The sequence below is a fragment of the Nelusetta ayraudi genome, unplaced genomic scaffold, assembly GCF_046127955.1.
Source record: "Nelusetta ayraudi isolate G7.1 ecotype Tasmania unplaced genomic scaffold, CSIRO-AGI_Nayr_v1 ptg000075l, whole genome shotgun sequence".
NCBI classification, from domain to species: Eukaryota; Metazoa; Chordata; class Actinopteri; order Tetraodontiformes; family Monacanthidae; genus Nelusetta; species Nelusetta ayraudi.
Genome location: NW_027466125.1, coordinates 2,245,001 through 2,271,830, shown reverse-complemented (window position 1 = coordinate 2,271,830; position 26,830 = coordinate 2,245,001). Strand labels below are relative to the sequence as shown.

The following is a 26,830-nucleotide window of genomic DNA, read 5'->3' as shown; positions in this document are numbered from 1 at the left end:
TTTAGCGCAGATTTAGATCTCAGTCTTCTCAACCGAGGCAACGTTTGCTTTTCCTGCCATCTGATGCTCGCCTCCTTCATCCCGCCGCCACCGCTCGCCGGTTCGGCGCCGCGTTTGGTAAATGAGCCTCCATTGATGAACCTCCTTGTGTTTGTTTGATGTTCTGAACAGTGCAACATAATCTGCGAGCCGCTCCGCCACTGATCCAAACCCCACAGCCTTTCATGGAGCTTTCTAGTCCAAAGCCTTCCGATTGCTTTTATAATTGAGTTTGTCTGCTGCCTCTGTGATTGCTTTGGATCTCCCAGTTTTGTTTTTTTTTTGTTTTTTGTTTTTTTTCTGGGTTTGGGTTGTGTTTTTTCCCCCCTTTGCGATCAAACAAGGCAATTACTTCCAAGTCGCATTTTTCCATAAAACAGAAAAAAAAAAATGTTTGCATGCAACTGTTGCAATATGTCTCAGAGTTGTCATGGCAAAAAAAAAAAAAAAAAAACAGCAGCCAGGGAGGAGAAAAAAAAAGGCAGCTATCAATAATTAATTAATGCGGGTTAATATGTTAACAAACTTATAGTGGCTGATAATTAGATGAGCCACAGTGTCTGATTCAGACTTTAATTATCAGCCGCTTGTCTGTTCTGTGGGGCTTTAATGAATTATTAATTACAAGAAGCATGAATTATTTCTGCTTACCAAAGAGACACCAGAATTACACGACTGTCCTGGTTGACGTTGCTCCTCGCCATCGATTGGAAACATGGACGTGTTTCGATTGGGGGGGGGGGGGGGGGGGGGGGGACGCGGCGTCCGTGAACGCATCACCGCCACCGCCACCACCCCCACGCAAGTCCGTCACCGGCGTCGCATAAATACGACCGTTGGCGTTTGACTGCATCAGTGTGTGTGTGTGTGTGTGTGTGTGTGTGTGTGCGTGTGTGTGTGTGTGTGTGTGTGTGTGTGTGTGTGTGTGTGTGTGTGTGTGTGTGTGTGATAGTAGCACGTTTAGTTTAAAAACAGTAGCTGGTGGGCTCTCAAAGACAAACGCGCACGGTTAAGCACCAGGGGGCCCACACATGCATGCGTACCCTTGCAGAGCAACATGTCTGCCCCCCCCTCCCCTTGCCCCTCACCCACACTCACCCACCCCCCAGAGGCACATAGGAAACCTCATCCGCTTCATAAAAGCTGTCTGAGTGTGTGTGACTGTGTGTGTGTGTGTGTGTGTGTGTGTGTTTGTTTGTTTGTTTGTGTCTGTCTGGGGTGTGAACCACTCCTCTGCTCACACTGTGTGTGCGTGTGTTTCACTGTTGCGCCTCAAATGTTCTTTTGGGTTTGTTTTGTTTTTTTGCTGCTTCCTAGGTCAGCACATGCGCTCACGCAAACCACCCCAAAAAAAAAATAAATAAATAAAAAAACATCTTGACCGCGTGCCGACAAGTGGTGAGGTGATGAGACAGAACAGTTTGAGTCAACTAAAGCCTCTTTGACACTGCCACTCCCGCAGCCTGCGGGTCTTTTTTTTCTTTCTTTTCTGTTCTTTTTTCTTTCTTTCTGCCAAATTGGTCGACTTTGTCACCTGGACCCAGTCTCACACTCTGGGGGGAGTGTCCGCTTGTCTCACGTCGGCTCGTCACTCACGGAAGTTACTCGGGAGGCCGAGGGCCATAATAAGCTGCGGCTGAGATAATTTACAAGATCATTCAGTTGCTGTAATTATATGTCGATCAATAGCATTAGCATCCCGGCTAAGCCCTGGGAACCTGGAGGGGAAATTGAATGAGCGTCATCACGCTCAAGCACCTGTGTGTGTGTGTGTGTGTGTGTGTGTGTGTGTGTGTGTGTGTGTGTGTGTGTGTGTGTGAAAGAATGCAGTCACGCTCTCTTATGTTGAAATGTGACAGTCTCACACATGCAGGTATTGCGGTGTAACCGTGTAAGTGCAAAGTGCATAGGAACCTTTGTAGAGCCTTTGCAGCGCCGATGAGACCGCACCTGCACTCAGATGGTCAGCCGGGAAGACTGACTGCTTGTGTGTTATCCATAGAACCATTTAATTACACAGTAAGATGAAAAGTGCGTTCAATAATTAAAGAAAACTCCACTTTGAAAAATAAAAAAGTGAGCTTGCTCTCTGGAGTTGGTTTTAGTCTTTTGAAGCAGACCTAATGTGCGCAGTGTTTGACGGAAGCCGGTCTTTCCGAATTACCTCTGATGTAACACAGCTTGTGCGAACATGTGCGCCGTCTCTCTCACGTGTATGACGTACGCTGTAGCACCTGTAATGCCATAGTTGACTTGATTGCAATTACTTTGACTTTGTCGAAGAGCAGCGTCATCTTAGCCAATGCGAACTGACCTGCAAGAACGACTGCTGTAACTTTGCCAGTCAACATGTCCCGAAATCCTCTCACTATTATCACTCTGCCAAAGGCATGGGCAAACTATGGCCCAGGGGCCATATACGGCCCGTTAAGCTATTTATCCCCATCCACCGAACTTGAAGGAGTTTTGTTAATAGTAAGAAGGGTAATAAAATAACTGTATTTCATCCATTTCTTTCAGTTATTTCAATAAAGAGCTAAATGCCTTGGCGCTTCAAATGCTGATATTTTGTTGGAACACTTTTGTTCATTTTCATTTGACATTAAAACGCATGTTTTCTACATACCCCATGATGTATTTTTTCCACCTATATGGTGGGTCACAAAAGCACTCCATCCATCTGCTCCTGCTCCGGCACCCCCCTCTGTCTAATTTTAGTTTGCCCACCCCTGCTCTACCATGTAGCGCTGTCTAATGACGTGACTTGACGTATGCCTCGTTTGTTCATCAAATCACTTAATGAAAGCGTGGCGCTGGTATTTTTTTCTCTTTTTTTGTGCTTCGAAGTCCATATTCAAATCATTGCATCAAATTAGCTCAAAATAAGACAAGGCTCTCGCAGACTGAGGTGAAAACATCCCAACGTGAACCCTGATGATGACAGAAACACTGGGAATTGTTTGGTTTTAGCTGCTATTAGTCGACTTTCAATGACCAAATCCTGCCCCTTTTTTTATCTGCCTCTCTCACCTCTTCTCTTTCCTCACCTTGTGAAACTCCTCACCTCTTTATTTACACCCTGCACACACACACACACACCAGAAAAAAGAAGAAAAAATCCTCCCCGCTGGCTCGTTCTTCTCACGCAGCTGTAATCAGCAGCGATGCTCTCTTGACACCCGTCTGCGGGGCATTAATCAGACTGAATTGTGTTACCTCGCCAGAAGGGTGCGACAACCGTTGCCTTCTCCCTTCTTTAACCAGGAGGGAGAACAAAGGCCTTCTTTAGATTGAAAGTGATCGTCCTGTATCGGCTAATTGAAGCCGTTTCTCATCACGCCTCCTTTGTCTCGTCCCCTCTTGTCGCCTCTCGTCTGACACTGACATTTTTATTTTTCTCCTCAGCTGCCTTTTATACCCAATATCTGAGCTTAGACTTTTATAATTCTTTCCTCGTTTTATTCTCGTTTTTCTCTCCCAAGGCCGCCGCAACTCAGTCTAATTCACTTTTGCTTGATGATAAAAATCCACGTCCCCATTCTGCACGCTCGCTCGCTTCCATCCCCTCTCGTGTTGAGATTTATCTCAATTATTTTTTCTTTCGCCAGCCGGCGTGTCTGCCTGCTCCCTAAACATGAGTATCAGAGTGCCGCGGTCCACTCAGGGTAGGATGGGGGGTGTAGGGGGGTGTAGGGGGGGGGGGGGGGGGGGGCTGTAATTCTTTTGATGCCTTTTCGCGAGGGTCCATCGGTCGACTGTAAATTCCCGGCAGCACCGCCGCTCCTCCCACAGCGGCGGCGGAATTCACACGCTGACAAAGAGCAAGTGGACTAATCTGTCGCTTTTTCAATAAACACGGGTTGGTGGAGGGGGGGTAGAAACGCTCCTGAACAAACACATAGACTGGTGTAAATCCCTCCACCAGCCGTCTCCCATTGTTGTCGTCGTTGCCGCTGATAGATTGGCAGCTATTTAGAAGCTGATGGCGGGAAAGAAAGAAAAAAAAAATGAGACGGGCGGGACGGTCCTGACCGCACGTCAGAGGAGGAAGCGTCAAAGGCAAGAAGAACATGAAGGAGGAAGGAAATTCAGGATTGAAAGCGATAGCGGCAGAGAAGAGAGAGAGAGTAATATCCGGGGAGCGGGCGAGAGAGAGCGAGGGAGGGAGGGAGGGAGGGAGGGAGACGAGTCCCGGCTGCCTCTTCCTCCTCCTCCTCACGTCCTTGTGCAGGATTTATGAGCTCTAAGATCAGGGACAGGTTTTTTGGGTGTGCGGGGGAGATATGGGTGCGAAAGCAAAAAGGGGGGTGGAGGGGGGGGAGGAAGGGGAGGGGGGGGAGGAAGGGGAGGGGGGAGGAAAAAGTAGGAGAGAGAGAGAGAGAGTGCGGCAGAGACATAAGCAGGTTTAGACTCTGCTGCTGCGGGTTGAGGTGTCGCTTCGCCATAATGCAAAGTGACAGCGGGAGAAATAGCAGGAGAAAGGAGAGGAAGAAGTCAGGAAGAGGGAAAAGAGAGAGGTTGAAAAAAAAAACAAAAAAAAAAACAGGATCACGCAGCACAGCGACGACGGGTCGAGGAGGCCGCTGAGCTGATTTGATTTTCACCCGCAGGGGGCGACGGTTACAGGGCAGAGCAACAAAGCAAAGGACAGAAGAAGGAAAAAATTAGGGGGGGGGGAAAGGAGGGAAGGTGGAAGAGAATAAGTTGGTGGCGTTAGAGCGGACAGAGGCGAGAGAGAGAGAGGAGAGGTGTCGGCGTGGGCGGTGTAATCTGTCTGTGTCAGAGGGATGATGAAGGGGTTCAGTGGGGGAGAGCAGCTGCAGTTCACCTCCTGGCCTCCGGAGGAAGCACACTGACCCTGGGCCCCTCCCTCTCCCCTCCACCTCCATCTCTGCTCCACCTGCACGATTTACGATCGGCAAGGTCGTCGGGGCCCAGGGCCGCAGCTCTGAGGACGGCCGTCACTGTGTGTGTGTGTGTGTGTGTGTGTGTGTGTGTGTGTGTGTGTGTGTGTGTGTGTGTGTGTGTGTGTGTGTGTGTGTGTGTGTGTGTGTGTCCGGTGTGCTAGTAGCAGCTAGCGGCTAGCTGGGGCGGGCAAACTTTTTGACTCGTGAGGCACAACGGGTTCTAAAATTTGACAGAGGGGGCCGGAGCAGGAGCAGGTGGGTGGAGTGTTTTTGTCACCCACCTCATACAATGGGATACATAGAAAACATTTGATTTAACGTCTATTGAAAATGACAAAAGCGTTACAACAAAATGTGTCTTTGAAGCCCCGCTGTATTTAGCTCTTTACTGAAATGGCTCTGAAAACACTGAAAAAATGGATGACATACAGCAATTTTATTCCTCACTTACTATTAATATAATTTCTTCAAGTTCGGCAGGCTGGATTAAAAATCTTAACGGGCCGCATATGGCCCACCCCTGGGCTAGTAGCAGCTAGCAGCGGTTTTCGGTCCCTCCGCGAGTGCATAATCCACCATAACAGTCGGACAGGAGGACGACTAGCAGAAGCAGCATCAAAATTATTACAGAGGAACTTGGAGCCGCTGTGCATATTGTTATTTTTTTTTCGTTGGGGGGTTTGAAGATGTTTGTGGTGGTCAAATGACTGAAAAGTCAAAAAGCTCAAGTTTTCTGTAGCAAAAAAAAAGTTTGATCCAAAGCTGAAAGGATTAATCAAGTCATCCACCCAAATCGATTAGAGAAATAATTTGATTACAATTTTCCTGAATCCAAACTTTCTTCCTTAATTTCACTCTCGGCTAAACATCAGTTTCACTGTTGTGCTTCACATTTCCTCTCTTTTTATGTTTGCTGCTGTTTTACCTACACAGACAATCCCTCAATCGTATCAAACTGAAGAAAATAATCCAGAGATCAATCGAAAGACAAAAGGAACTGTCAGATGCAGCACGGCTTTCATCAGGAGATTTTTTACTAAATAAACATGATTTTTATTTTAAAAAAAACAAAAAAAGGGTCTTTCATTAAGACGAGAAAAGCCAAATGACACCTTCTCTTTTTTTTGTCTCCGCTTGAAACAAAAGGTTTAAAAGAGAAGTAGGGAGGGATTTAGTCAACAGATCATGTTTTGCATGTATTTATTTCTCCCTGTTTTACCATTTCAAAGCCTCTTAAATCAACAGCTCAATACAGGGGGCTCATAAAAGCATGGGTTTTATTTTTTTCAAAAAAAGATATGAAAACCCCTCACTGGAGCTAAGATGATGTCAAAGAGAATATTGTTACCCATCTTGTGGATTCCTTTTGTTCTATAGTGCTTCTGCATCTTTTATTTGTCGTATGATTTTTATTTATTTACTTTTTTTTTTTTGTTGCCTTTCACAAAGCTTTATGAGCTCGCTTCACTTTCGGCAGCCACTCTGACTAAACGGCCCCGGACGCCACTTCCCTCCCATCACCAGCTGACAGAATATGCAAAATGATCATCTAGTGGCTGAACAATAGTGGAACATTTAGCAGCCTGGTGCCCGGTGTTTTGCTTTGTTTCCTTTTGTTTTATTTTTTTGCTCAGAAGTCTCTGTGCTGGAGAACAAATGGGGATTTAAAAAAGTAATAATGGCAATCATCAGATGGCCGTTGGAACAAAACAAAAAAACAGAGAATGCTAATGTTGCAAATTTTTGGGGTAACAACTTTGTGTGAGCCTCAAATGACAGCTTTTTGTGTTGTTTTCCAAAGTGGCACCACTTAAAAGTGCAGTTTGTCAGCCTTCCAGGTGACTAAATCAATATTCCTAAAAAAAATAAATAAATAAAAAAAAAAACAGCTATTAATGGCCTTGTTTTATTTTCTTGTGCGAAACACGGCCTTTATTAAAGAATTTGGACTTCATCATTTTTATTTTAATGTATCTACAAATCATATATCACATCTATCTAACAACTTCTATCTTTGAACATACAACATGTTCTAATGTGGACTTGTGGTGACGGTGCAGCAGGGTTTGGTTGTTCAGTATATCCTATCAGAGTATAGAAAAGCAGTGAAGCAAAGGAGAATAAAAACATTACATCTAACCATCCACTTTCAATACCCACTTCCTCCCACTACTTGATGTACTGAATCACACACCTGACTCACAGAGAGACGTTCACAGTCGCAGTTTGACCCCCGACGTCGCCATGAATCACGAGCGGCGCCGCCCATCAGGCAGACGGAGTAAACACACTGAATTATGGGGCCTTTAGGTGGCGCCGGCTAAGTGAAAGCACGGCGGGGGGGGGGGGAGTGGGTGAGGTGAAGTGGGTGGAGGGGGGTGGGAGTTGAGCTGGCGGGTGAGGTGAGGGTCGACTGGAGGAATATTATTGCCAAGGATCCGAGTCAAAGGGCCGTTCAGTCTGCATGGAGATGAGGAGGATGAAGGTCGCCGGCGTGTCCGTCACGGATGATTCATCGCTCGGCCCGACCTTAAGGCCTGGACACTAGCTCGCTCTCTCTCTCTCTCCCTCTCTCTCTCTCTCTCTCTCTCCCTCTCCCTGTGTGCACGGAGAGTTCAAGTGTACGCTGCTCAAAGCAAAAACGACCCCTTGGCTCATCGCACACTCATATGTAGCTCTGAAAACACCCATGCAAACACACACGCACGCGTGTGTGTGTGTGTGTGTGTGTGTGTGTGTGTATGAATGAATGTATGTGTGAGCTACATTCATGGCTGCAACCGTACAACCTTTTTTTTTTTTCGCAGGCGGCAAATGTCAAAAGTTCACCGCTGCGCTGCCCCCTCTCTCGCTCTCACCGCCTCTCACCGGCCCCCCTCCCCCAACAAAGCACCCTGCTCACATCTAATGTGACAAATAACTCCTTCCTGCGGTGGCCTTGTTTAATCCCTTTAGTGGCTCCTGCAATGGAAATATAATTACATTTTCTCGCCGCCGCCGCCGCCGCGCGGCTTTGATAAGACGGGCGACTCTGCCGAGCTGAATGCCTAACTGAGTTGGATGCCTCTCTCACCGCGCACCGGCTCGCCCGACTCACCCGACACCACTCCTCAGTGCGTTTCATCTCTTTCTCTCTCTCTCCTTCTCTCTTCTCTCGCCCCCGATCGTTCTCTCTCTGGCTCTGTCATCTCCAAATAAAAACTCATCCTACATCTCTCTCTCTCTCCCTCTCCCTCGCCCAGGTATTGCGGTGGATAAAAGGGGCGTGGTCTACTTCGTGGACGGCACCACCATCCAGAAGATTAATGAGCGCGGCCTGCTCTCCACCGTGATTGGCTCCAACGGACTGATGTCCACGCAGCCGCTCAGCTGCGACGCTCGCATGGACATCAGCCAGGTGAGCAGCCCAGTCCGTCCAGTTTTGGCTTGGTTCGTTTTTTTTGTTTTGTTTTTTTTGGGTCAATTTTATTGATCACACATCCAAAAAAATAAAAAAGCCCAAGATGTGTTTTGTTGTTGTTGTTGTTGTTGTTGTTGTTGTCTTTAAGCCACTGATTGTTTCGTCAATCCAAAGTGGGTCGGCCCACTCTGGAGCAACTCGGGTCCCAGTGTGTGTGCGTGAGTGTGTGTGCGTGTGTGTGTGTGACTCTGAGATCGTGATCGCACTGCTGACTTATATCAGGCCTATTAGAGCAGAAGATGAATTATAGATGAAGTGTCGGCTCCAGCGAAAGATCCCTGCCCACACAGAGAGATGCGAGTGCCTAAGAGTGTGTGTGTGTGTGTGCGTGCGTGAGCGTGCCTGAATGTGTGTGTGAATATGCTGAACTCCCACAGCGGCTCTAATGTGTCTTTAAAGAATCTCCCTCACCCCCAGTTACGGCCCTCTGCAGCACCGCGGTCACTCCCTCCTCCGTCTTCGTCTTTGTTCTTGTAAACCGGCTGCGACCGCAGTGCATCCTGGGTAAAGAGAAAAACCTACGTTGTTAACGTCAGGTGAAGCATTGCTAGCAGTGCAACAACCAGCTTTGTTGTTGTGGTTGAACTCCGTGGAACTGAGAAAAGTCCACCCTTGGTTGGCGAAACGCACCGTATCTGCAACATCGACCCCTTGTGATGTCATAACAGGAGCTGTGCACTTCACAACTTTATCCAGGCGGCACCTCGGCCCAGGTCCAGATTTTAGATTCAGAGTTTTGGCTCCACTGGAATCTGGCATTTAAAATAAAGATCTCAACGTTTAAACTTTGTGTGTGAAAGTAAAACACAAACTGCAATAATGTCCTTCAACTTTTGTGGTTTGATCCCAGTGCGTTTGAGAGCTGATCAAAATTCAAACTTAAATTTTAATGACTTGAAATTTCCATTGAATTTTGAAAAATTCAACAATTCTTGTTGTAATCTTGGATATTTGGCACTTATCCTCATAAATTATTTTTCTCATGAATTTAGGTCAAGGAAATTTTGTTTTCCAAGCACAGAAAGGAATTTCTTTTTGTGTCTGAAAAAAAAAATCTAATACTTTTGGGGAAAAACATCATTGTGTTGCATCCAGGGAATTTGGATGAAGAAGAAGTGTCTGAATCTGTTTGAAAAAAAAAAAACCTGATGTGCGCGGAGCGTCGGGTTTTTCCTAAAGTTCTCAAATTAAGCCAAATCCACTTCATCATGAATCTGAAGTCTTTCAGCAAGTTCCCCAAAAATCTTCTTGCTGAGGCCAAGCATTTTTTTGTAGGGAGGCTGCAAGCGAAGGGTAACCTCCAGTGTAACTAACGAGTATAGTCTGCGAAGATCTAAAGGACACCGAGGATGAGACCTTGAACACTTACACAAGTCAAGTCGTTTGTCATTTCTCCTAAATGTCGGCTGGCTCTCAGCTAGAAAATGATGGAACTGTTAAAAAAATGTTTTTAAAAATCTATTTGCTAAGATTGAAATCTCTCAGTTCCTCCCTGTTGGCCTCCGGCACAGTAACTCAAAGTCCCGCACCGCAACCTCAGAGCTGCACAAAACCATGAGAACGCTCAAGTCAAACACAAACAAAGCATAAAAGCTGGAGCTAATCCAGCTAATCTGGCTAACACGCACTCAGCTGCAGCGTTCGGGTGGGGAGGGGGCGTGGAGCGTGATGTGCGACGTCCCGCCCGGGACACGGTGGCGTGTGAGTGATGAATCTCTCCACCTCTTAGAATGGGATTTTCGCAGTCAACCCTTCGTTCTCCTATTTGACAGAGCCTATAATTGGACATGTCAGCGGCAATTTAACATGATGCATTTATTTACCAATTCATCGTCGGGACTCATCAATCACCTCGCTGATCCCTGCGATGCACCGCCGCCACCGCTGCAGCCATACCTCACAGTCGGAGAGTGTGTGCATGTGTGTGCGGTGGCGGCTCTGTGTGTGTGTGTCTGCTCTGCGCGGTAGATTTTGTCTATCTTTGACCCCTGCAGCCTCGGCGGTCAGCCCGTGTTATTTGAGCAGGCGGCGATCACCGTTATTGGCTGACATTTGGAGCGGCGGCGAGGTGAGGCCGCTGTGAATTTTTGAATAAACACACACGGGCGGGAGAGGTGGGAGGGCTCCCCACCTACTTTCTCGCCCACCCGCACATCCACCGCTGACCTTTGCATGGGTGCAGCGGGTCAGGAGACCTAATACTGTGTTATTACCAAGATATTATCAGCTGTAACCGACTGCCGTGTGTGTGAGGCTTCCTACGGAATATTATTTTCTTCTAACGGGTGATCTTGTGTGTGTGTGTACAGGTGCGTCTGGAGTGGCCGACAGATTTAGCCATCAACCCGCTGGACAACTCCCTCTACATCCTGGACAACAACATTGTCCTGCAGGTACAGCAGCAGTTTCCCCCCCGGCGAGTCAAACAAAGAAGAGCCCCATGTAATAAAATAATAATAATAACAATAATAATAATAATAATGATAATAATAAAATTAAATAAATTGCTGGTCCTCATCACCTGAGGTGGTTGTGAAATGACACACACTGTCAGCAGTCTCTGTGGAAAGCGGCTCTTAAAGAAGGTTTTTCTTGGGTTTCTCTTATTACCCCAACACTTGTTAATTGGATGGATTCCCCCACTGGAGTATGCAGTAAAAAAAAAAAGAAAAAAGAAAAAAAAAAGAAATGCATAATGAGTCAAATTATTTCATTTTACAGGATTACTTTTAAAGACCTTTTGGACAGAAACACACACCAAAAAAAACCCTCAGTAATTACCTACTTACGTGACTTTCATTCAAAACGTCAATTCTCCTCCACCGTCCAATCAGGTGTCGGAGAGCCTGCAAGTGCGCATCGTGGCGGGCCGGCCCATCCACTGCCAGGTACCCGGCATCGACCACCACCTGGTGCGCTGGGCGGCGGTCCGCGCTACCCTGGAGGCGGCCAAGGCCATCGCCCTGTCCCACCTGGGCGTGCTGTACATCGCCGAGACGGATGAGAGGCGCATCAACCGCATCCAGCAGGTGAGGACCACCGACCAATCGCGTCACATCGCATCCCTTCCTTTTGTTTCTGAGGGGAAAAGCTGCCGTGTGTTTGTGTTTGTTGCTGTTGTGTTGTTTTATTCACAGCCAATGAGGCGTTGTCGGCTGACCTTTTGTTTGTTCAAATCCCCCGCTGTAATATTTAAAGGGATGCAATGATGGAAAAAAAAAATAATGATAATACATATTGATGTTGAAAGTTACATGAAGCCATGCAAATAAATCGTTGGTTGTGCTTTCATTTGCTCATAAATGAAAGTACTTAGATGATGCTCATGAGGAGGCGGCCGTCCTGTTTGCACAGTAGCCTGGAGTTCAGATCAGCTCTGGTTTTTTTCCCCCCTGATGAAGCCGTGAGATCAAGAGGAGCGTCTGAAAGGAATGTTGTGATGTTTTGAACTCTTGTGTCTCGACATGACATGTTAGCAAGTCTTACTCACTGGGCCTTTAAGAGGATTAATGAAGAAAGGAATAATTCATGATGTTTTAATGGTGGTGATTTAATCTCATAATAATCTTTTATCTTTTTGATTTTTTTTTTTTTTTGCTCGCCTGCTTGCTATGCTGCAGTTGCAGTACGGTAGAAAATAACAGCTTCCAGCTAATATCACAGTGTCACTGATGTTCTGCTGACTCAGCGAGCCGCCTCTGATTAGATGTATCTTCTATAATTCATATCGCTGCATCATTGTAGCGGCTCCTGGCTGTATGTATCACACTTACAAGAAATGAGGTTCAACCCTGAGGCTGCTTTCTCCTCGTTTATTTAGAACAAGGTTTTTGTGGTTACGGAATTTCGATGTCGGCCGTTCGTCTGCTGCTTGTAGTTAAAAAGCTAAATTGGCAATTTGGCCAAAGCCGATCGAAGTCTCGACTTTTAGAGGCCTGTAAAGGTAAAACCTTCACGGGAATCTCTTGGTGTGAAACGAGATAGAAAACCTGCGTTTTTGTATGCAGTCTCAAACAGACCCTCACATTTATTAGTGGTCCTTTAATTTGCATTCATGTTAACAGAAAGAGTCGGTCCACTTGTACAGAGGAGCCACACACCACCGTGGATCTCTTCATACTTTCACGTTTTTTTAATTTTTCCACCCTGACACCACCGTTGCTGGAAGATCGATGTAAGTGGAGACTAAGATTAGCATTGAAACATTTGCTTCCAGCCCGCGAGACGCTGCTAAACGTTCGTCGGTGGGCTTTTTAAAACATATTTTAGCGCTCGCCCACACGCAAAGAATAATCTTTTCTCGCCTCAAGAATGATCGAGGCGGCCCGAGAGGGAGCCGCATCTATGGTTGTGTAACACGCCTACCATCCATCATGTGACCCTGCTGCCGCGGCCGCAGGTGCAGTAAGGAAAGTCTTCCGTCCTCGTGCACGCTACACAAAAACCTCATGACCGTTCTGAGGAGGAGGGGGGTCCATTTGCTCCATTAGCTCACAGCACGCACACAGACCCACAGCATTTAGCTAGCAGGATATTACCTGCTGCTTCACAATCAATAGTCCCTTTGTGGTCAGCGGCACCACGCTGGGTCGGTGCGGAGGCAGTAGGGAACATAAAATCACTTTTTGATGTCTGTATATGTCACAGCTGCTCTGTGTTATTGCTATTTTCGGGATGCGTGTGTGTGCGTGTGTGTGTGTGTGTGTGTGTGCGTGTGTGTGTGTGTGTGTGTGTGTGTGTGTGTGTGTGTGTGTGTGTGTGTGTGTGTGTGTGTGTGTGTGTGTGTGCCGGCTGAAGTGAACCTCAAGTTACCTCCTCCTCCCGGAAGAGTCTTAAAGTTTCTCCCTCACAAGTTTAAATCGCACCTGCGCGGAGAAATAAAGCAAAACAAAAAAAAAAAAAAAAACAGGTCCGACTTCGGAATGAAATAGAGCCTTTTAATTAAACCGGAAAGACGGAGAAAAAAAATAATAAAGTTTAACGACGGTGCGTGGCGGTTAATCAGGAGGATTTATCGCGATTTCAGGAGACAAAAAGCTGGCTGGCGCCGGCTGATAACGGCGGTTTAAACCGACTGAAAAATTGCGCGCGACTTCGCCGCAGCGCGAAAACAGCTTTATCTTGCGCCGTTTACCCTGCGACTCTAATAAGACCTATTAAACTTGAATGTGCCGCGGCCGGCATAAATATTCACACAAAAGCTCCGGGCGCGGGGCGTCCGCCAGCAAAAAAAAAAAAACTGTCACAGCGACCCGCAACATTTGGCCGTAACATCAAGCGCCGCACATGCATAACCAATAGGTGTAGAATTAAATGTTTAATCTGGCAGAGCGGCGAGGAACTTATTCAATATGCATGGTATGGGAGTTTTGAGGTGCATTAAAATCGCAATAATTGCATTCCGAATCAGCTCGGTGATGGCTGCGTTTGTTTGTTTTCAATTAGGTGAAGTTGCGGGGAGTTTATTTCTGTTGAAGCCGGTATTTTTCTTTTTTTTCTTCTTCTTCCCCCCCCCCGAGTACAGCAGAGAAGCGGGGGTGTACTTTCACTCCAATCAGAGTTCTGAGATGAAAAGCTCTTCAATTTAGACCAGGAGCCTTCTCTTTAATAACTCACCTTGTCTGGAGTGTATGTGTCACATTATGGTCCGGCTGCGCTGGAAAGATGTATGTCTCCTTTATTAACGTGGACGTATTGGATGGGATGATTTAATAGGACGCTTCAGGGGGAAAAAGAACAGATATGGCAACAAATTGGGATATTTTTTTTTTCCAGCCTTTGTACTTCCTACTGATTGTCGTCTCGCCTTCAGTGTTTTGATATAGGCACAAAAAAGTCTTTATGTTTCTAGTATTACCTGATCGTCTGTGTTCGGGATGATTCATTATTTTACATTACGCTGCAGGCATTATTTTTTTTCTTAAATCACAACAAGGCCACTTTTATATACATGGTCGTAGTTCAGACAATATCCAGATTTTTTTTTGTGCAACTTTCGGTCTCAACAGCCGTGACGCATTCAAATCTGACTACATTCGTGGAGGTGGCGGGACCTTTGCAAGGTCACGTGACTTTATGGCCCAAACAAACGCAGCCGGTCAGTCAGCAACAATCAAAAACTGAATGGGATTCAGAAAACTTGATTTGAAGCTCAATAAGGGCGGTGAAACACGCAACACATTGACACAAGTGGCATCTTTGTTTACTCGTTTGTTTGCTGCGCTTGTTGATGCGACTTCCTCTGCACACGCGCGGGGGTGGGGTCACTCATGGGGTCACGGACACGGTTCTCGCAGGAGTGTGACGAGATACGACACCTGCTATGTGAACGCAGCATTTCTATCTCCGTCTCTTCAGTGAATTAGCAGCATCCTGTTTGGTCGGTCACCTGCTTTTGTCAACAGCTCGTCCATAACAGGGAGAAGTTTGGCATTAATTAATATCTTTGAGAAAGACTCGGACCTGATGGAGACACTCTGCTCCGTCTCTGCTGGAGGAAGTTAATTGGCTGACGGTGTTTCCTTTTCTTTTTTTTTTATTATTGCGTGCAAATGAACTTCCCTCTCCCCAGCTCCCCCAAAGGCTAATGAAGTTGATTGAAAAATAATATCCAAACCAAACTTATCTTTCCTAATTATCTTCCCACAATGCTGGCTCCCACCGGACCCGCAGCCTCACCCCTACCAAAGCAGGTGTGCAGGGAAGCGTTCAGGGCCGCTGATATCACCTGGTAACACACAGCCCAGGCGCCGGATCGTTGACTGGCTGCTTCTATTTCTGCTGCTGACACATATTGTTGTAATAACTGAGCTGCCCAGCAGGTCGCTCGTCAAATTTTTAACTGATTATCATCACCAGCGTATTAACTCGACAGGGTGATTTTAATTATAGGATGGGAGTCAGAGGCATCGTGTGGCTTTGAAGATTCTCTGACTCTGTTTGGTTTTTGTTTGGTTTTTTTATTAGAGACGTCCATCAAGGATTTAACTGATTAAAATCAAATCGCTTCACTCAGGACTGACATGAATGCAGATGTACTGAAAACTTTCAGCAGGACTGAAGAGACACTCCACTGTATTTCATATTCACACGTGCCAACACGCAGACACACACACACGGGTAGGTGTAATATATTTTTTGGGAAATGCACTAAGGCATTGAGATGACTGGCAGTTTGTGGCTCTGTTTGGGTTTTTGAGTGTTTCATTTGGCCGCATACGTATATTTATCTGTAATTTTCCGTCTCAAGCAAATTTCTTCTTCTCTACTTTATCTTCCCTTCAGTCTCGGCTCGGTCCAATCGCCGACTGCATCTCAAGCTGCCGCGCTGTGGTGACAACAGATAGAGATCAAATTGTAAAACAGACAGCGGTGGCCCGACGATCAGAATTACGCTTTTATTGCTGCCAAAATACAACGTTTGTTTGAGGATTAAAAAGGGCTTTTCGAACTGAAATTGATTTTCCATTTTTGAACGACTACTTTGTATTTTTTTCGTTTTCTTTTTGCGAGCCGTTCCCTCCTCACCAAGCCACAAAGACGGAATCGCACGTTTCTTTAAGAGCTGCTGCTGTTCCATTCATCCCTCAGTCGTTTACTGCGTCCTCCGTCAGGACAATCGCTTTGATTTCCACCGAGCCCCATCCATGTAGAGAGAGCGGACGATTAACACTGTTTCATCATCTCGCAGATAAACCGCTTAATGCATGAACATGTGTTTTATTCTCCTTCTTTTTTTCATCTGTGTTGAACAACAAGAATAAGCTTTTGGAGCTGTCAGGTGTGTGTGTGTGTGTGTGTGTGTGTGTGTGTGTGTGTGTGTGTGTGTGTGTGTGTGTGTGTGTGTGTGTGTGTGTGTGTGTGTGCAGAACATCACCATTAAGACGAGCCTTAACAAAAGGCCGTAGTCGATCATTATCATCTTTTGAGTCATCAAAACGAAATGTCTGCGAAAGCATCATGGGACGTTTGTGGTCGCTCGACAGGTGTCGACCAATGGGGAGATTTCTGTCATCTCTGGAGCCCCGACCGACTGCGACTGCAAGATCGACCCCAACTGTGACTGCTTTTCTGGTGGGTTGCCACACACACACACACACGCGCACACACAGAGAGAGAGAGATAGAGAGAGAGAGACAAACGCAACATCAAGTCAAACTAACAGCGTTATTGATGATTGTTTGACTAAACAACAAAGTGAACTAAATAGTCCCTTGAATTCACCTTTTTGTACCTAAATCTAACTTGGAGGCGACCCACTCTTTGTGAGGTCACAACTGAATCACACCTGACAATGTTCAGCAGGGAATGTCAATAACTATAATTTGGCGTCTTAATCGGGGAATAATCGTGTGTTTTACTGATTTTTCCAGCTTTGTTTGTGCGGCTGCTCCATGGATGATAATTATGACTATTGTTTATCCTTGAAAATATCATTACCGTTAAAGAGCTTCTGCATACTGCTGTAATGTTTTTTTGGGGGGGGTAATTATCAGTATTGTTCATTTAAGGCAGCTGTGTCTTAAACCTCATTTGCCGTCATATCCAAACGGTGCCTTCTTAAAGTTCCTTTCTTCTCTGCATTAGCTTCTCTAAATTATTCCATTTGATGTTATTTGGAAAACTGTCGTAATGCTTGCAAGTCAATTTTTTTTTAAGACCTGCAATGTCAATTAGGCAACCGAGTTGTGCAACTGTGCACTGAACATGTTCACGCGAACACCATCAAATTTTGTTTGCAGCTCTGCCGCAGAATGTTGATACAATATGTGTTCGCACGCACGTGTGTGTGTATAGGAAGCTCCTGCTTTGTGACCCTCAACCGATTTCTGTGACAAGAGGAAACTTTAAGGTGTTGAAATGACATAGGCTGTGTGGGACAAGCTGCTAGATGTTTGAACCACATGATGTATATGTCATGAACTGCACCTGAATTGTGATAAATGGACAAGGGGGGGTATAAGCGAGGGGCTGCAAACAAATAGGCGGATGTTCCTTTGACAGTTAGGCCGCGCTTCCATTGTAAGTGTCAGAGGATGCGATTTTTATCGTTTAATTCCACTCGTAAGAAGAAGAAGAAAAAAACTGCCGTCCGTCTATTCAGAATGGAGGGAAGTGTCTGCGCGGCGCCACGAGCCAATGGGCTGTAACCATCCCTATTTCTTGGGCTGTACTTTGCATATTTTCAATCATGTCTTGCTGTTAACAGATGATTACTCTCTTCAGAGGCTTTTCCGTTTCCAGCCCCCCCCGCCCCCCACCCTCCTCCACGGACTCTCGCTGAGTGTCTTTCAGAGCGGCGCGTGCACGTTCATGTGCATGTGCGCGAATGCCAGCACATGCCGGTCAAATGCAAACGGACATGTGTGTGTGTGGGAAGGAAGGGAGGAAGGATGGAAGGATGGAAGAGAAAAGTCGTGCACATCATGTTCACGCTGTCAGGAGATAAACTACCTCCATCCTGCTGCCTTCATGGAGCCGTCAGAGGTCCCCGGACCTGCTGCTGCTGCTGCTGACTGCATCTAAAAAGGCTGCATCCATCTGTTAACCCGCTGCGCTGCGCAAAGTCATCTGAATCCTTTCAGCGACCCGCTAGCAGCGTATGATGAGGCCGCGGTCACTATCAAGGTGTCCGGGGGCGGGGAGCGACTCGTCCCAGGGGGGCCGCCAGGTCCCAGTGGGTCCCGCTTCCTGAACCAAAGTGATAAGGCCGCTCAAAGGCGTCTTCGGATCTTAATTTTCCCTTTTTGTCCACGGTACCGCGTGCGTGTGTCTGGTTATTGTGTTCCTCAAGAGCCGCCTGTTTCCGTCCCTCCCTGCCAGGTGATGGCGGCTACGCCCGCGACGCCCGCCTGAAGGCGCCCTCCTCGCTGGCCGTGGCCCCCAACGGCACCCTGTACATCGCCGACCTGGGCAACATCCGGATCAGAGCCGTCAGCCCCAACCAGCCTCAGCCCAACTCGGCCGGCCTGGTGGAGATCAGCTCCCCGCTTGACCAGGAGCTCTATCTCTTCAACCAGGTGCGTCCAAGTCACGGTTCGCTGTGGCTCAGCGCTGCGGATACAGCGTCTGTTAGCGGTGATTGCGGCATTGAGAAGGGAATAAAAAAAAAAAAAATAAGACTTGTCTTGGTATGTATTGGTTAGCATCCGCTGTTGTCACGGAATGCATTTTTTTTTCCATTTGTTAAGATAATTAACAGACAAATAAACTAGTCTGTCAATTTATTCTGGCTAGTTCATTCCTCAAGTTCACTCAACTGTAGTCTGAGTCTGACATTTTAATTATTACATCATTATCATTATTACAGTTGGGGGGGGGGAAAAACTAAGACACCAAAACAATTTTATTCAATCCCAAGTATTGTTATGGAATATTTAGCAGAGAGTTTCAAAATATCTGGGAGCATCAGAGGCACAATGAAATGGAAATGACTTTGCTGTTTGTTATTAATAAGACAAAAGAAGAAAACTGAAGTCATCTTGCTGAGACATCCAGTTCTGAGCTGGACAGAGCAGTGCAGCATGTTGGGTCAATGGCATTTACTGCACTGAAATAATAATGTCCAAAAACGTTTTGCCACCACTGTATACCCACATGACCATCTTCATTTGTCCAAAGGAGAAGTCATGTGCAATACATTATCAAAGAAGAATCAAATTAAAGATCTCCAAATTCTCACTTGGGTTGGTTGCTTGGTTGGTTTGTTGTGCTGTGTCAGAGTGCCTGAACGTGTGTAAGTACATGCATGGGAGAGTTATGGGTGCCCTATGTGACATCACAAAAGTGACATTCCGTGAAATGCTTGTTTTACCACATAACTTACTGAAAAGTGGAAACCACCTAAATATGCCCAAGTGTGAACCTCAGTTCATTTGTTCAGTTCATACCTTTTCATTTTTTTGTCAAGCGCTTTTCTTTGTTTGAAAAGTGTTTTATAAATCAAGTTTCTTCTCCTTCTTCTTCTTCTTCTTCGTCTCATTCTTCTTCTTCTTCTTCTTCCCCTGTGACAGAACGGCTCCCACATGCACACCAAGCACCTGGTCACGGGCCACCACCTCTACAACTTCTCGTACGGCGGCGACGGCCAGCTGTCGGGCCTGACGAGTCGCGACGGCCGCGGCCTGCAGGTGCGGCGGGACGCCCACGGCGTTCCACTGTGGCTGGCGCTGCCCGGCGGCCAGGTGTACTGGCTGTCGCTCAGCAATAGCGGCACGCTGCGCAAGGTGTCGGCCCAGGGCCACGACATTGCCCACGTCACCTACCACGGCAACACGGGTCTCCTGGCAACCAAGAGCGACGAGAACAGCTGGACCACCGTTTACGAGTGAGTGACGGAGACTTTTTGTTTTCTCTCTTTAGTCTCCCCCTTTTGTTGTTCTTTTCTTTCTGTGCATTTTTCCTTGTGTCCAAGGGCAGGAGCCACCTGGGGTGGTTCGAGGGTGTGAAATGTGACTGCCATCTGGTGGCGGCGGCCGTACCGTACCATCTGAACTTTTTTTTTTCTCTCCTTCAAAGTCCAGTGTGTAAAATTTGGCTTGATTTATGCTTTTACATTGGTAACATCTTAACATACTGCCCATTAATATCTTAATAAAAGTGTACACTCACAATACAATGAAACGCACTGTGAGACAGGCTTCCTGAAGAAATGGCGGTGCAAGATGGCAGCTAACTAGGAGCAAGAGCCTTGTTGTATGTGTATTCTTTTACATATGTGTAAATACCTATATGTGTCTATATACATATATATATATATATATATATAGTTATATCGGTTAATCAAACTGATCAGTACACTCAGTGAGTGCGCTGCTTTTTAACCACCCGTGGGTCCCACAGTTATCAATAATTTGACTCGTTTCAGAGCAACCGTGTCAACTATCAGAACCTGCCTCAGCCTGCAACCCGCTGTCGTTAAATAGACCAATATGTCTTTGAACACAGCTTTTTTTATTCCGTCATTATATAGCAGCCGAAGATAATGCAGTCACTGTAGTCCAGCTGTAGTCCTAAAACTGGCTAAAGTTTGTGGTCGTGGTGCCGCTCAGCGCTTTTGTGACGTCCACGTCAGAGCATACGCAGGATACGCAAGGTATGCGTTTCATTAACATATCAACAACAGATCGCTTAGGCCATTTTCTAATATTAACCAGTTTAATAGTATATCCAAACACTGTTATATATATGACAGATTACATATCCGGATTACATATGGATAGTAGATGAACTTTATTTTTATCTGTGTTTTATTTTTGTTTTGTTTTTATCCAATAGTGCACATTTTTAAATAAAATTAAAATAAAGTTTGTGGTTTGATTATATTTGTGCTTTGAATTATTTTTACAATACAATATTTCCTTTGCTAGTCAAATTTGTTTTATAAGTAATATTAGATATATGATGAATCGAAACTGCACCGTTACCGTGGCCCAAAAACCTTGATAGGTAGGAAAAGCAAACAGCTTTTATTGTACTGCGATTACATGTGTTTATGGGCTGCATGTTAAGGTTTTACCAATACAAAAATCATAAATCAAGTCAGATTTTACACATCGGACCTTGAAAGCGCCCAATTGACTTTAATCACTCACTCTTACCATCAGACGCTAATAAAAACACATCGGTCTGAATTGTTAACCCCCACAACCCCACAAACACCGCAGACTCTGCAGCCAAATGATTGCAGGTATAAATCACAGCTGACACGCTCAGACGGAGGAGACGTCAGAGGACAAGAAAACAGCGACTCTGAGCCTCGTTGGTTGCTTTTATTTCTAATTTTCTCTCCGTCTGTGTCGTCGTTCATCCACCCAGGTACAGCAGCGAGGGCCGCGTGACCAACATCACGCTGCCGACCGGCGAGGTGAGCGGCTTCCACGGCAACCTGGAGCGCTGGTCGCGGGTGGAGGTGGAGGCGTCCACCCGGGAGAACTTTGTGACCAGCACCAACCTGTCGGCCAGCGACACCATCTACATGTTCAGACAAGGTGCGTCGGCCGCTCAGCTGAGCGGCTGAGGGGCTCCGTAGGGTGCGTCAGTGAGTGTCAACAGGCGGTACAGAGAAAAGAAGAGAGTGTGTGTGCGTGTTAATTTTGCCGCACACACCATACCCCAACGACCTGTTGGCATAGAAAATGTGAAACATTTGCAATGTGAGACACTGCAGGTGGATTTAAGATGTTCTGTTCACCTTTATTTAAGATTAAAGTTTTTTTTTTTTTATTATTTTACCTACTTTTAATTTTTATTTCAACAATACAGCTAGTGGGGGATGTTTCTGCTATCCATGTTGTTGAACAGCATAAATGTTTTATATTGAAATGCTCTGTTTAAGTGATTGACGAGGAATTGTGTCGCTGTGCACCAGAGTTGGCACAGTGACAATGTGGCAGCTGCTGCCAGGTGCAATTCTTTCAACGTAAACATCTTGTCGGAAAGGAAACATTGGAGATTGTTTTGTTTTGTTTCAGTGTCTGCATTGGCTACCCATTGTCTGCAGTCTATGTTACCAGCAAATCCAAAGCAGAAAGACGTGAACACTGTCTACTTCAGTATTTGTTCATTTATCGCAAGTCATATCGTTATCGCACAACAGCATTATCGCATGTCGCATGTGTTCCTAATATCATGCAGCCCTAGTGTGGACAGACGACAAAGTTGAACTTGTTCTTCGAGTTACTTGCTTACTATCTTCGTCATCTTTGCGTCCTATCCACAAACTACAACAACATTATATGCAGTATATTCATTTTAATGTCAAAAGGTTTTGTGGCTCCCAGTGAGTTTTTTTCTGGGGGGGAAACAGGTCCAAATGGCTCTTTGAGTGGTTGCCGACTCCTGAGAATGAGTGGTGGGGGGTGCAGGGGGTTGTGGTGAGGTTGCGGGGGAGGTGGAGGGGGCGCAGTCAGCAGACAGGAAGAGGCTTACGCCTCGCTGCGGTGTGTTTGCGACGCCTCGAGCTTCCGCTGGCCCAAAGATTCATCTGAGGAGGAGCCGAAGCCTCAGCCGGCGTGCACCCGCTCGGACAGGTCGGGGGGGTGATGGCGGGGGGGGGGGGGTTCAGGCTGTAAGGTTATGGCCATTTAAACATTTATGAGCGTCAAACTGTAATAACGCGGCTGTTATTCTGCGCGGCGGGTCAGACACAGCGACCCCATGCTCCCCCTCCTCCTCCTCCTCCGCAACCACAGTCCCTCCTGCAACCTTTGCGAGATGCACACAACACATTCCGATGAATAATTCACACGCGAGGCTCTTTATATTATATATAATGGGCGATATTAAGTAAGTGCTTTATAGATTTTTTATTTTTTTTAGATTTATTTCCAGGAGACGCAGACCGTCTTGCGACGTGTGAAATGGCTGAACGGTGAGGACGGATAGAGAGAAAGAGAGGACGGGGTTGAGGGGCGGGCGGGGGGGTGGGTGGGAGTAAGAAAAAAACTGGGTGAGAAAGAGGGCAGAGATGAGAGGAGGAGAAAACGAGTGTGGAGAGGAGAGGAGAGGAGTCGCTGCTCGTGGGAGCAGTTTCTCCTCATGTCATCCCTTTAATTGCTTTCCAGCAGTTGTCACAATGACACGACTGCAGGGAGAGCAAAGCTGCCCCAGAGCACTGATACACTCGCAGCGCAGGACTGCAGCGGAAATGGCCCTGCTTTTTTTTTTTTTTTTTTTTTTTTTTTTTTAGTTGGTTGGTTTGTTTTTTGTTGTTGTTTTTTTTTTTTTTTTTTTTTTTTTGTCGTTCGTCCTGACTGCTGCTCATAAATATTTCCGTTCTGCCACACACTAATTCACCGCGCTCAGAAACCACAGGCTAGGGGGAGGTTTTTGCTTTTCCTCAAACCCTCCACTGGCCGCTTGCTCTGTCGCGTGTCGCGCTGCTGCCGCGCTCAAAAGGCGCTGCAGTGCAACGATCACGATGTCATTAAATACATGATCAACGTTGATGGTGACACAATTGATGACGACGATGAAGGTTCATCAAGGCTTCATCAAAGTGGCGGATGTTGCGGATCAGCATTCATAATGTTGCAAAGCTCAACATCAGCACAGAATGAAGAACACATGCGTTCATCATCTCAGATTGCTCTTACGAGTCGTATGATACTAAACTCAAAACTTTGGATACCTCCAATAAGTTTTTACGTGTGATTATCAATGTTTCTATGGCATTATGAGTCCATTGTAATGTCTCATGAATGCGTTCATAATGCCCTATACGACAGAAGCCTTTTACGTAAAATGTATTTGATGTATTTCTAACAAGACGAGTAGTTGTGACAGTCCCGCCGTCCTCGCTCGGGGCCTCTGTCGACACGTTCCAAAGGCTTCTGAGCAAACGTTGCAAAGCGTGAAAAACTGTCGCGGGCCCGACGCGACTTCCTCCCCACTCGCCTCCGTGTGACCTTTTGGGGAGACGTAATGGCAGCAGCCAGCAACTCAACTGCGTGGCCCTCGTGGCCGCCGCCAATGACGGCGGTGGTGATCAAATGGCGCCACACAGACAGGCGAAGCTCTGAACTCAACAAAAAGCCACTCTTGTATTCACACGGTCCGGCGCAGCATTAATTTCCCCCCAGACTGAACTGTAACACACTGCTGCTACTTTAGTTGTTGGGTTGCTGTTGTTTTCACACGTCTCATCTGTCGCCTCCACCTTGCACCTGAGGTTTCTCTGCAAACATGTCTGTGCGACCTCTTTTCACTTGTGTCGCTCACCCGTACTCTCCTTGTTTTGCACCACTGCCCACATCCTGACCTGCCCGGACCTGACTTGACCTGATGCCCCGCCCACCCAACCACCTACCCAACCACAGACCACGCCCAGAGCCTGTACCGGGTCAGCGCCGACGGCTCCTTCGCCGTGACGCTGGCCAGCGGGATGGAGCTGTCCCTCAGCACCGAGCCCCTCCTCCTGGGTGGCTCGGGGGGCGGAGTCAGCCCCACGGCCAGCCGCTGCAACATCAGCCTGCCCGGAGACCACGCCCCCAGCCTCATCGAGTGGCGCCAGAGGAAGGAGCAGAGCAAGACCAACTACAGCACTTACGAGCGCCGGCTCAGGGTAAAAAAAAAAGAAGAAAAGAAACACACTCGCAGTCACAGGCGCAGAACTCGTGAAATACTTAAAGGGCCAGTCAGTGAGATTCCGCAGCAACTCATGGTTACAAAAATAATATTGCAGTATCCCACTTCAGTTCTCGTTTTCTTTCACACTACCTACGAGCCAAAGTCTGAGCAGATTGACAGTCCGACCTATCGCAGAAATTAGGGGGCGCTAGATAGATAGATAGATAGATAGATAGATAGATAGATAGATTAGTACTTTATTGATCCCAAGCGCACTATATTCATATTTACATATTCTTTTAATTTGAAAATGTCACAACCTGACCTACAGAACCACAGTTCATTGTGCGATTCATCTCCACTTCACACTGGCACTCCTCTCCCCCCCTCAACATTCACTCACTCTGGGCCTTTTACTGCAAAAGCGTCGACCACCCGACGTGTGTAAGAATGAATGTGACACTTGTTCATAACGGTCGGAGACGTCACCGCGGCCCCTCATTCGAGAAGTACAGACATATAAGAAGGGGCCACTATGAGGGTTGTTTAATTTGTCAGACGACACCCCGGTGGTCCCGCTGGTTTCTGCCTAGCGGCTCAAATGACTCGGCATCTGCTGGCTGTACTTTCCACACACGCCCTGAGAAACACCTCGTCTTTTTTCCCCCCCCCGGCACAGAGTGGGCACACAACAAGCAACTTAGTCCATGACAGAGAGACAACATATTGATATTTTTGGGTAGGATTGTGTTGGGTTTTTTTTTTTCCAACGTGGGCTAATTAATTAGCAACGGCCAGCATTTGCTTCTTCCTTTGTTTGTAAGGCATTAATTGTTATTACACAGGCCTGGTTCCCTCTAAATGTCCCAAGTAATTGAACTAAAACTAATAAAATGTGCTTTTTATTGCAAATATATATATATATAAAAAAAGGGGGGGATGGCCAATCTGTTTCTGTTGGTTCGCAATTTTCCACCATTCAAAGGCAATAACATTAAACTGTTTGATTACTGATTTTTTTTAAAACATTTCATTCCATTTTGTTTTGCTTAATTTCATTTGATTTCATTTCATTTCCAGGCTCACAACAGGAACCTGCTGTCCATCGACTTCGACCAGAGCACCCGGGTGGGCAAGATCTACGACGACCACCGGAAGTTCACCCTGCACATCCAGTACGACTCGCTGGGCCGGCCGGTGGTCTGGTCACCCAGCAGCAAGTACACCGAGGTCAACGTCAGCTACGCGGGCGGCAGCCTGCTGTCGGCCATCCACCGCGGTGACTGGTCCGAGCGGCTGGAGTACGAGAACGAGCGTGTGGTGTCCAGGGCCTGGGTCAACGGCAAGATCTGGAGCTACACGTATGCCGACAGGGTGAGTCAGAGGAGACGGACGGACAGACAGACAGACAGACAGACAGACAGACCACTAGCAGGGAACCAACACCGTTTCCTCTGACAGCTTCCTCGTTTGTTTGTTTGAATGTTTGTTGCTGACGATTCTTCTTAGAAGCGTGTCTGTCCTCGTTTAATTGGCCCTTCTGAGTCGCCGCAGTTAACCTCAGAGACCAGAACTAACGCCGGCTCAAAGAAAAAGTGCAAGAGATGGTGGATGTTGAACAGATGAAAGAGGCTCACTTCAATTAGCTTCCAGCCGTTCACCTCTGCTTCGAGGGCCTCCCCTCGGCTTCAAAGTGTCGCTGCACCTTTGAGATACCGACTGTTTTTTTTGTTTTTTTTTAATGCATTATACCCAAACTATAAAATTCAATTTGGGTCAAGCAATAATCAGCAGCCTTCAAATTGTGTTTTTTTTTTTTTTGTCCTTTTTAATTGCTGCGCAGACTTTTTTAATTAATCTGCACTTAAAGTTTGCAGAGGTGCCCGAGCTCTGAGAGACTCAGACGAGGCGTCGGTTCGTGATGGATAATGTAACTCAAGAAGACGGTTTCAAGGTTTTGCTTTCACAGAGTGCTGAAAAGAAACCAGCGGTTTCCTGGAAGTTGTTTTTTTTTTTTTTTTTTTACTGTAAACTCTCAGTATTGTCCTGGTTCTCAGCTTCATTCATTTTATTAGGAGGAAAGACGTTAATTAAAAATCGAATAATTTATTATTAATTGCAATCCTTGAAACTAATTGAAATGTTTAATGAAATTACATATTTCCATGCCAATATATATACCCAGTGTCCGCAATTGGTCAAATAGCAAATTATCCTACAAATGACCCAATAGTACAAAAGAAACCCATCTGGGAATTAATAACACCTGCATGCATTATTAATACATTAATACCATACTGTGGGATTAATTTAATGGAAAAGTATTTTCAGACTAAATTGTTTTAGTGCCAGTTAA

At 46.4% G+C, this 26,830-nt stretch overlaps 2 protein-coding genes across 2 annotated transcripts in view; both read left to right on the top strand.

Annotated features, from left to right (window-relative positions):
- asb12a (ankyrin repeat and SOCS box-containing 12a) overlaps positions 1-15,321 on the top strand; it is a 321,968-nt gene extending 306,647 nt beyond the window's left edge. Inside the window, exon 5 of the transcript XR_012928796.1 lies at positions 15,312-15,321. The gene's annotated coding sequence lies outside the window, so the exon portion shown is untranslated. The remainder of the gene's footprint in view (positions 1-15,311) is intronic.
- The window catches only part of tenm1 (teneurin transmembrane protein 1), a 196,597-nt gene that overhangs the window by 158,371 nt on the left and 11,396 nt on the right, over positions 1-26,830 (top strand). Inside the window, exons 23-31 of the mRNA XM_076043360.1 lie at positions 8,189-8,343; positions 10,716-10,799; positions 11,241-11,435; positions 16,392-16,479; positions 18,229-18,425; positions 19,419-19,732; positions 21,223-21,395; positions 24,225-24,469; positions 25,555-25,848. Of these exons, the coding sequence (XP_075899475.1) occupies positions 8,189-8,343; positions 10,716-10,799; positions 11,241-11,435; positions 16,392-16,479; positions 18,229-18,425; positions 19,419-19,732; positions 21,223-21,395; positions 24,225-24,469; positions 25,555-25,848 (1,745 nt within the window). The remainder of the gene's footprint in view (positions 1-8,188; positions 8,344-10,715; positions 10,800-11,240; positions 11,436-16,391; positions 16,480-18,228; positions 18,426-19,418; positions 19,733-21,222; positions 21,396-24,224; positions 24,470-25,554; positions 25,849-26,830) is intronic.